The sequence below is a fragment of the Orycteropus afer genome, unplaced genomic scaffold (genome assembly GCF_000298275.1).
Source record: "Orycteropus afer afer isolate SDZICR_OR568_19922 unplaced genomic scaffold, OryAfe1.0 scaffold00265, whole genome shotgun sequence".
Lineage (NCBI taxonomy): Eukaryota > Metazoa > Chordata > Mammalia > Tubulidentata > Orycteropodidae > Orycteropus > Orycteropus afer.
The window spans coordinates 1,586,548-1,598,139 of NW_006921852.1; the positions used below are offsets into that span (position 1 = coordinate 1,586,548).

General features: G+C 37.0%; 1 protein-coding gene across 1 annotated transcript in view; it reads right to left on the minus strand.

The window, feature by feature from the left end:
* Window positions 1-11,592, minus strand: part of FANCM (FA complementation group M) — a 99,456-nt gene that overhangs the window by 11,450 nt on the left and 76,414 nt on the right. Inside the window, exons 17-20 of the mRNA XM_042782221.1 lie at window positions 7,350-7,478; window positions 6,496-6,649; window positions 4,250-4,356; window positions 2,597-3,145 (exon numbers count right to left, since the gene is read on the minus strand). Of these exons, the coding sequence (XP_042638155.1) occupies window positions 2,597-3,145; window positions 4,250-4,356; window positions 6,496-6,649; window positions 7,350-7,478 (939 nt within the window). The remainder of the gene's footprint in view (window positions 1-2,596; window positions 3,146-4,249; window positions 4,357-6,495; window positions 6,650-7,349; window positions 7,479-11,592) is intronic.

Genomic DNA, 11,592 nt, shown 5'->3' on the forward strand with positions numbered 1-11,592 from the left:
TGGTGGTTGGGGCATAAATTTGAATAACAGTCATATTAATGGGTCTTCCTTGTAGACGTATAGATATTATCCTATCACTGACAGCATCGTACTTCAGGACAGATCTTGAAAGATCCTTTGTGATGATGAATGCCACGCCATTCCTCTTCAAACTGTCATTCCTGGCATAGTAGATCATATGGTTGTCTGATTCAAAATGACCAAAACCCATCCATTTCAGCTCACTAATACCTAGGATATCAATCTTTATGCGTTCCATTTCATTTTGACCACTTCCAATTTTCCTAGATTCATACTTCGTACATTCCATGTTCCGATGATTAATGGATGTTTGCAGCTATTTTCCTCAATATGAGTGGTGCCATGTCAGCAAATGGAGGTCTTGAAAGCTTTACCTCATCTGTATGAGTAAGGCTGGTTTTACTCTGATGATGCAGCTCTTTCCCAGTCCTATTTTGAGAGCCTTCTAACCTATCTGGACTATTCATAAAGTTGCATGGTAATGTATCAGACAGTGTTTCTTTGCTATTCATAAGGTTTTCCCTGGCCAATTCACTGAGAAGTGGATGGCCTCTTCCTTCTTCCTAGTCTGTCTCAGTCTGCAAGCCAGGTTGACACCTGTGCACCATGTGCAGCCCACTGGGTTTGAAACACCAGTGGCTTAGCCTGAAGACTGACAGCAACACATCACCACAGTAGTGCAAACCAACAGACAAGTTTGTCTCTCTTAGCTGTTGGAAACCTCTCCAACCACCCTTATCTAGATCCCTGCAGCTGACTCCTCCCTCTGTCCCGGTCCCTGGACCTTTTCCTCTCTTTTCTCCTGCTCTCCCACCCTGCAGCATATGGGGTATTATGGCCTGTGTTCCCTCTCCTCACTTGGATCCCTGCGGCTGACTCCATGCTCTGTCCCGGTCACTGTGCCTTTTCCTCTCCTTTCTCCCACTTTCCAGCCCTGCTGTTTTGGGGCGTGGCCTAGGTTCCCTCTCCTCACCTGTATCCCTGCAGCTGACTCCTTTAGGTAAAACATGCCAAAGTAGAAATGTTCTTTAAAATGATAGTGCCTACCTGTTTTCAAAGTATTATACATATATTATCTAACTTAATCTTTGGGGTTGCTATCTTTATAATACAGATGAGGTATCAAGACAGAGAGAAATTAAGCACTGTTCTGGATTCACATAGTATGCTCTAGCAGAAATACCACAAATGGGATGGCCTTAACAAACAGGAGTTTATTCTCTCACAGTCTGGAGGCTTTAAGTCCAAGTTCAAAGTGTCAGGCTCTAGGGGCTGGGTGAAAGCCCCTCAACCTTAGGCTTCAGCTCTGCCTCTTGCTCCCAGCCCACTAAAGCTACAGGCATCTCTTCACTCGGGCAGCTACTGGCTGCTGAGGCTAACAAGCCCAAGGTCAACAAATAAAATGACACAGTCCCGATGTTACCAAACCACACGGCAGGCCATTAATTCAAGTCCATTGTAAATCCCAAGGTCAGCAGAGCATGGCAGACTGCTGAACAATGACACGGCTACACGCAGGGTCCAAGTGTGCCATAAGCTAGAGACCATTCCCCGAGGCTTCTCCTTATACACAGAAAGCAGACTACATTCCTTAAGGCAGCTACACAGCTGCTCACAGTAGATTCCACCATGGAGTTAATTACCAGTCTCATCATGAGAAATACCACATCCAGCTGCCCAGCCACTAAACCAGGCCCAGCCAAGTTGACACACAAACTTAACTACCACAAGCACTTTCTTGTTCTCCAATCTAGTATAAAGATTTAATCTAGTCAACTTCAAGAAATAACATTGTACAAAAAAAAAAAAGAAAAAAGGCTGGGAATAATTTAGACCCAGAAACACCAATTTGAAGAGGTTCATTATATGGACACTGTGGAGCATACTGCAAAGGCAGAGTGCACTGAAATACTCTGGGAATTAAAAAGAACTAGAAGTCTATGTTTGGTCATCACTGCTGGATGAGGGAATGAATCAATATTACAGGCAAGGGATTTTTATTATGGCTTTAATTAACCTCCATTTCAGCAAAATTACTGGCACTACAAATTCTGAAAAAGGGGTTTTAGTGATGTTTTTCAGCAAGCAATAGCAAGATAGAAGCTGATAACTGAACTAGTTAGCAGCCATTCTGAAAGACAGACTTAAAGAAAACCAGTTGGTATTTCCCACCTCCCGCCCTTTCTTCCCAGTAAAGACATTAGTGAGTTACTTACCTGAAAGCCTTTGCGGGGGAAGAAAAATTAATCTGAGAACTAGTTCTGAGTATATAATTTCTGTTAATTTTACCTTGCAGAGAGCCCCATTTTCCTATGTCCCTTTTTTTTTTTAAATAAAATTAGCAGGTTTCTTTACAGTGTTAATAAAACAATTAACACATTTTTAAAAAATTAAAACCCAAGTATCCATGAATATCCAAACAACTTGGTGTGCTATTTTCTTGAAGAATTTCATCACTCACTAATTTTTCTTTGACCTAGTTATTTAACACAAAAAAAAAGAAAAGAAAAAGAAGCAAGCAAAACAAAAAAAAGTCCTTTTGAAACACATGAGCAAGTCCTTAATTGATTCATACCTTCAGCTGAACTGGAAATTTTCCATAGTCTTTCTGTGAATCATCAGTAGTGAAAGATGGTGTAACTGATCCAATTTTATTATGGCTCTGAGGTTTGAAGTCCAAAACGTCTGAATTTGTATCCTTTAGATTAAGTGGTGCCTGTTGTCTCTGCTTGGGTGACTGACTAACATTTGGATTAGAATGGACCTTAGACTGGAAAGGTACTAAATTCAAACAATAGTCCTGTTGTTCATTCTTCTTAACAGTGTTTGTGTTAACCACAATATTGGAATCTCTTTTATCATTTACGTTATTTTCCTCCTCACTTGAATCATCTGGTAAAATAATTCTGGAGAATTTCTTTTTAGAAGGTGCACAATTTTGTCGTAACTTCATTTGTTTTACTGCACGTCGGGTTTTATATTTTTTACTCCCATTTACAAAGCAATCTTCAGTTATTAAGTTAAAATCAACACAGATTTCTTCTTCACTTGATTGGCTTTTGTAAGATTCCTGTTCATCAACACAAAAACTGTCCTCCAAATAGGTTTCATCTTGCTCAGGAATCTACCAAAAAAATATAAATAAGAATGAATATTTTTAATTTTATCTCACACAATCAATGTGTATTTAAAATATACTTTCAAGTGCATGAGTCCTTCATTAATATTTATTTTACACTTTATTAATTCAGTGACTTGTTCATTTAATATATTTTGAGTACTTTTTTTTTTAAATGGAGGAAAATGAGGCATATGAAGATCAACAAAAAGACAGAATAATCTAGCCTCCAGGAATTTAGAATCTAGTGCAGATAGCCAGAAAAGTGAATAATTAATAAACATTGCAGTAGGTGTTATATAATAATCTGTTGCCATTGAATCAAATGTGGCTCTGACCCCATGTGTTACACAGAAAAACTGTTCCATAGGGTTTTCTTGGCTATAATCTTCATGGAAGCAGATCGCCAAACCTTTCTGCTGACACTCATACTGGGTGGGTCTGCATTAAGCAAACTGTTAAGCAAATGTTTATAATACCCAAGGACCTTGCTATATAATAAGTACAATGGAAATACAGAGATATGAAGGAACATGTGGGCAAGATTTACATGGCAACTTATAAACAAAGATTAATATCAAAACGTTATCCATAAATGACACATTATCTATAATTTTTAGACTATAACATTTTTAAGGCACTCTGGAGGCATAGTGCCTAAGGCATCTATCTGACTGCTAACCAGAAGGCTGGTGGTTCAAACTCACCAGCCACTCCTTGGAAGGAAGACTGGGCAAACTACTACTTCCATAAAGATCTACTGCCTCGGAAACTGAAAGGGGGTTGCTATGTCAAGATAAGTAATTAACAACATATAAGAATTTAAAGTTTAATTTATATGTAAAATTCTATCCACTTCCTTTATAAATATGCTAATTAAAAAAAAAAAAGCTAATTGTATATTCTAATTAGTTCAAATTAAAATTAAGATAATTTGACCAAATTAGAACTAGAAGGGATCCTGAGAACTCATTTAGTTCATCATCTGGACAGAAATTATTCCAAATAGCTCTGAGAGTCCAGTTTTAGAAACAAAATGGAGACTTCATAAATAGGAACATTTCAAAGTCACCATTGAGAAATTCTCCATTATATTTCTATAGTTGATACCTGTGAGAAAATGTTTATATTGTTATGTCTTCTATGGCCCATTTTGTACTGATTGCTCATCGATGAACTGTGTAAAGATTTCACATAAACAGCTTCCATTTCAGAATCTGTGTAAAGATAATAAAAATTTAAGAGAGTAAGACAGCAAACTATTTAGCTTTGACCTAATCTGTAATTTTAAAACATAATAAAGTAGTAAAATTATTTAAATGAAAGCTGGAAAACTATTTAACTTTGACCTATTCCACAATTTACATGATTCCAACCTTACAAAATTATTTTACACACAAGATAGTAAACATTTATTGCAAGATGTCTAAAAATAATTATTCAAAATACAAAGTTAAGAATGTTGCCTTTGAAATCAGATCATCTTCCTGGGTGACCTTGGGCAATTTATTTAAGCTCTCTTTGCCACAGTTATCTCTCTCCTCTGAAAATGGGAATTAAAGAATGCTTCTTCATTAAAAATAAAATGTATATAAAGCACTTAGGACTGTAGCTCATTTATAGGAAGTATTCAATAAAACAAAAGAAAATGTGCACTGAAACATTAAAAGCAGCAGCCAAAGAGTGTATTTCATAATTTTCAATCAAGTAAAAATTGGGACACATACAGATATTTTTGATGTTTATGATTTTTTAAAGCAAAGAGTGCTTAAGATACGATGAATGAAAAGAAAATGGGGATTTCTGAGAGAACTTTTCAGAAGGTTTTGTAATACTATATATATCCTATACATTTCAAACATACTGTGTCTAAAATGGAATTTCAGATCTCTCCACTCTCCATCTAAACTATTCCACCTGCAGCCCTCCCCACATTGTCAGACAACAGTAACTACATCCCTCCCTGTTACTCAACCCCACTGAGTCATTTTTTTTCTCTCTAATCCATCAGAACATCCCGTTGGCTTTATTTGCCTAATGTATCCAGAATCCAATCTTTGTCATCATCTCACTGCTACCTTCCTAGAAGAAGTCACCATCATTCCTTGCTTGGATTACTGCAATAGCCTTCTAATTGGTCTCTCTTCTACCTTTATTTCCCTATTGGTCATTCTCAACACAAAAACTAAAGTGATTCTACTAAAATATGTTAGATCATGATCTAACTGTCCTTTACCTCTCTTATGTCATTTCCTACTACTCCCCCCTTTTTCCCTCATTCAATTCCAATCACAATGTCGTTCCATGAGTAAGCCAGGCACACTCCTGCCTCCTGGCTGTTGCTTTTGCATTAACATTCTTCCATAGCCACTTCTGTTAGTGAACATCAAGAATAAAGTTATGTCTGAAACAGCTGAAACATCAAGTTTATTCTGAAAATCTTATCAGTATAAAAGACATAGTACTGAGAATCTTGCCCCTAAAACCTTTCCTCTTTAAAGTCATATACTTTGGAACACTTTGTTTTTTAAATCATATCAGGGACTAGAAGAGAAGACTAAATAAATAGCATGATGTGTGAAAGGCCAGAATACCTGAGAGCCTGTTAGGATCTTTCTCACTTCTGTTAGAGCTAATCTGAATCATCTGCTCTTAATGTATTGCTTGCAAGATCTGCTTAAACACTGTTTAGAGAGACTGTTTTCTGAAAGCAGATCTCCCGTAGTCAGCAAATTAAAAAATTTTAGCTTTGTGTTTCAGTTGGTTTTAATAATCTTCATCACTAGCCCACTCATCTCCTTCAAATACTGAGCAAATTTAACTTCTCAATGATGCCTACCCCTAATCACCTCATTGAAAATTACCACCTGTCCATTATTAACACTCCCAATGCCAGCCACTTGAAATCTTTATCATGTTAATTTTTTCCTTTTCTTCTTTAAAATTTTCACCTTATAACATAACCAAATAATTTAATTATTGGTGTATTTTTCTGTCCCCTTTCTCTAACTTCAAAAAGCCAAGGATTTTTTTTTATCCAGTTTTTTCACTGATACATCTCTCTGAAGCACCTTACACAGTACCAGGCACATAGTAGGAACTAAATGTTGATTAAATAAACATTTGACATTGAGCCAGCCAGCTCATTTCAGAGTGAAATATTCAAACTAGCAGAAGCCTATAAACAACTGAGTCTACAAGAAAACAAGTATTACAGAATTTGAGTGAAAATGACCAAATGTACAAATTTAATTCTCCTTAAAGTTTAGTTTCTTAGAAAATTGCATATTTAAATAATAATCACTTAAAAACCATTGAAAGTTTAAAAATAATATAAGCATCATTATAACATTTACCATTAATAGCCTGTGAAAGTTGAGTCTCATCATTTAAGAAGCCCAGTAAGGAGGAATCTTGTTCATTTTCTGACTCATTTTCATCTGATGAAGCACATTCTGCATCTTCTTGAGACAGCTCTGCTTCATCATCTAAAAACTGCCTGGCAATATGCTAAGACAAATAAGAAAACATGAAGACATCTTGGAGGAAATCATTTATTTTCCTTAAATAATTGCAAATATTTCAGAAAAACTGATTTATTTTCAATGCTTTTAAGATCAAAAATAGTGAAAATGGAAAAATGCAATTAGAAATGAAAAAGTAGCATATTTATTTAAAATTTCTACAGCTATTTCTATTATAAGTAAAATAAAGTACAAATCAACATATCAGTTAGCTGAATCTTTTTTTCATAAGCACAAAATTTCCTGAGTCTTCTGGCTAATTGATATTTTGCCAGGAAAACTAGTGCACCACAAAAGGAGTGACCAGCAGAAAACGTACTGAGAATTCTTTCCAAAGGCCTTAATGAGACAAACAATATAATGACTCTATAAGCAAAACACTGTAAACCTCAAATTGTTGCCTATTTTCTTTCATTTGAACCATGAATTCTCAATACACTTAAATTTCTTCATGTAGTCATTTAGTATGACAAAATATTGCAAGACAGTTTCAAGACACAGAGAGAAACGAAATATAGTATACCTTGAGATTTTACTTCCAATAAAAAGACAAAATTGGGGTCAAAATGCTTTTAAATTTCTTCTCCCATAAGGAAAATATACAATGCTAAGAAACAGAGAAACCACACTTCCATATAAAATCTAATATTCTATACTAATAAAATAAGAAACTAGAAAAAGTTTACCTTTAGGTGGCTGTGTCTTTTTTGGACTTTCACACCTCTTTTGACAATCCCATTATGACCCTTGAAGTCTTCTAAATCTGGATGTAGTTTGTGAATATTCTCACTCTCGTCACTAGATGATAATTCTGACTATAATAATCAAACAAATTGCATAAGAAAAAAATAATTGTGTTCTTTTATCTTAGTGTATTTCTCAAGAGCTGTTTCTTTCCTTTCATTTCTATGTTTTAAATATTTGGCCCAGAATGTTCTTCTTGGTGGTGGTGGTGTTAGGTGCCATTGTGTAGGCTCAAATTCATAGCAACACTATGTACAACAGAACAAAACACTGCCCAGTCCTGTGCCAGGCTCACAATACTTGCTATACCTGAGCTCATCATTGCAGCCAGTATCAAACCATCTCATTGAGGGCCTTCCCCTTTTTTCGTTGACCCTCCACTTTAGCAAGTACGATATCCTTCTCCAGGGAACGGTTTTTTCTGACAACATGACCAAAGTAGGTCAAACAAAGGCCATTCTTGCATCCAAGGAGCATTCTGGCTGCACTATGCCTTTGCATAGTCAATAAAACACAAGTAAACATCTTTCTGATATGCTTCACTTTCAGCCAAAATCTGACATCAGCAATGATATCCCTCATTCCACGTCTTATTCTGAATCCAGCTTGCATTTTTGGAAGTTCCCTGTCAATATACTGGTGCAACTGTTTTTTAGTTATCTTGAGCAAAATTTTACTTGAGTGTGATATTCATGATATTGTTCAATAATTTCCACATTCTGTTTGATCACCTTTCTTTCTAATGGGCACAAATATCGATCTCTTCCAGTCAGTTTGCCAGGTAGTTGTCTTCCAAATTTCTTGGCATAGATGAGTAAGCAATTCCAGAGCTGCATCCATTTGTTCAAATATCTCAATAGATATTCTGTCAATTTCTGAAGCCTTGCTTTTGGCCAGTTCCTCAGTGCAGCTTGGACTTCTTCCTTCAGTACCAATTGTTCTTGATCATATGCTACCTCCTGAAATAGTTAAACATCGATCAATTCTCTTTGGTGCAATAACTCTGTGTATTCCCTCCATCTTCTTTCTATGTCTCCTGCATCATTCAATATTTTGCCCATAGAATCCTTCAAAATTCCAGCCTGAGGCCTGAATTTTTTCTTCAGTTCAGCTTGAAAAATGCCAACTGTGTTCTTCCCCTTTGGTTTTCTAACTCCAGATCTTTGCACATTTCACCATAATAATTGACTTTGTCTTCTCCTGCTGCCCTTTGAAATCTTCTATTCAGGTCTTTTATCTCATTTCCTCCTCCACTCACTTTAGCTATTCTCCATGCAAAAGCAAGTTTCAGAGTCTCTTCTGACATCCACTTTGGTCTTTTCTTCCTATCCTGTCTTTTTAATGACTGTTTACTTTTCTCATGTATGATGTCCTTGATGTCATCCCAGTTCATCTGGTTTTCGGTCACTGGTGTTCAATGTGTCAAATCTATTCTTCAGATGATCTCTAAATTCAGATAGGATTTAATCAAGGTCATATTTTGGTTCTTGTTGACCTGTTTTGATTTTCTTCAGCTTCAACTTGGATTTGCATAGGAGCAATTGATGGTCTGTTCCACAGGCAGCTCCTGGTCTTGTTTTTTAATTTTTATTGTGATTTCGGTGAAAGTTCACAGAGCAAATTCATTTTCCATATAGCAGTTCACACATACTTTGTCTCATGACATTGACTGCAATTTCCCACAATGCAACAGCTCTCTTCCCACTTCCTCCCCATAGTCACCTCTTCCCTGTGCCCTTCCCTCCCATGCACTCCTACCCACCGTGCTGTCTCCCTGTGCATAAACAGCCCTTCTATTTCTCTCATGACTGATCTCTTCAAGGAGTGTATCTACCCAACATAAATGTTCAGCTCATATGCCTGTGTTTTGTTTCTACAGGAGTGGGTTCAATTCCAGACCTGAAGGGCAGCTAGGGGCCATAGTCTCAGGGTTCTACCAGGCTCCATCAGACTAGCAAACCTGATCCCCCCCCCCTTTTTTTTTTAAGTTTTGTTCCATACTGTTTTCCTACTCTATCCTGGATCTCCTTTACAGATCCCCCTCCAAGTGGTTGATAGTGGTAGCCAGGCACCATTTAGTTCTTCTGGTCTCATAGTCATATGGGCTGAGGATCATGTGGTGTCCCACTCCCCTGGACTAATTGTTTCCATGCATCTTTGGTTTTCTTCATTCTTCTTTGCTCTGGACAAGGTAAGACCCATCGTTACATTTACATGGCTGCTTGCAAGCTTTTAAGATCCCAGATGCTACTCACCAAAGTAGAATGTGGAACAATGGTCTTGTGTAGTAAGTTATGCCAAGTGAGCCTGATGTCCCCTATAACCCTGGTCCCGAGCCCTCAAGTCCAACTGCTCATTCCCTCCGGGTAGCCGGCTGTGGCAAAGAAGTGACTACAATCTTGTCCCATGTCAGCTCTACTATATACCTGGAAATTCTTACAGAACATATAAATACACTTGTAGAAAAATCATATGTCCTGGCCTTGCTTCGACTGATGATATTAGGCTTCTCCATCACCTCTTTCCACAGATTTAGTCAATCAGGTTCCTGTGTATTCCACCTGGCAAGGTCCACATGTATAGCCGCCATTTGTGTTGTTGAATAAAGGTATTTACAACAAATAAGTTGTTGGTTTGCAAAATTCTATCATGCAATCTCTGGAGTCATTTGTATCCACAAGGACACATTTTCCAACTACAGATGATTCTTTGTTTGCAACTTTTGCATCCCAATCACCAGTAATAATCAATACATCCTGATTGACACATTTGGTCAATTTCAGACTGAAGGAGTTGGTAAAAATCTTCAATTTCTTCACTTTTGGCTTTAGTGGTTGGTGTGTAAATTTGAGTAATAGTAGTATTAACTGGTGTTCCTTGTAGGTGTGTGGATACTACCCTATCACTGACAGCACTGTACTGCAGGACAGATCTAGAAACAGTATTTGAGATGATGAATGCCATGTCATTCCTCAAGTTGTCATTAACCAGCACAGTAGACCATATGTCTGTCTGATTCAAAATGGTCAGTACCCGTCCATTTCAGTTCACTAATGCCTCAATCTTTATGTATTCCATTTTTGACAACTTCCAATTTTCCTAGATTCATACTTCATACACTCCACTTTCTGATTATTAATGGATGTTTGCAGCTGTTTCTTCCTATTTTGAGTTGTGCCCCATCAGCTAATGGAGGTTCCAAAAGCTTTACTCCATCCATGTCATTAATGTCAGCTATACTTTGAGGAGTCAGCTCTTCCTCATTCATATTTTTAGTGCCTTCCAATCTGAGGGGCTCATCTTCCAGCACTATTTCAGACAATGTTTCAGGGATATTCATAAAGTTTTCCAGTAATACAGCAGACAGTGTTTTACTGCTATTCATATGGTTTTCAATGGCCAATTCTTTGAGAAGTGGATGTCTCCTTCCTTCTTCCCAGTCTGTCTTTGTCTGGAGGCTCTGCTGAAACCTGTCCACCATGGGTGACCTTGCTGGTATTTGAAATACTGGTGGCATAGCCTCCAACCTCACACCATCATACAAGTCACCACAGTATGACAAACTAACAGATAATTGGTAGATTGTATTAGAGAATTAAAAACATAAAATTTCCTAGTCTCAAATTTTAGCTATTACCTAACATGATGGCAACCAAATGATTATCATTATGCTTAACATCCATACCCCCTGTAATTTCAGATTTACATAGTCAAATGTGTGCCAGATACTCACTTTACTACTCCATAAGAACCTCAAATTCAAACATGTTCAACATTTAACTTATCATCTCTTTGTTGTCTTCTCTAAGTTTGTGACAAATTTACCCAATGGCTCAAGCCTAAAACCAAAGGGTTATCCTGGACCTTTTCTTTTCCTTCCTCCAGACCTATTCAGTCAAATACAAAGCCTTCTAAAAACTTTTTAGACCCAAATTTATCTAATTTTACTCTTTGCCTCTCTGTTCACAACCCAATACTGTATTTTCACACAAATAACATATTGGTTTGGTTTGGTTTTGCCAACTTTACCCTCTCCCCACCCCAGGATTTCTGTAGGCACACTACGCTAATTTTTTACAACACATTTAAAAAAAAAAATTAGCATGGCTCACTAATGGAACTCTGTACTTCTTGACAGCATGAAGTGGAGAATCAACTTCACTATTTTTCTGATCCTAGATAAAA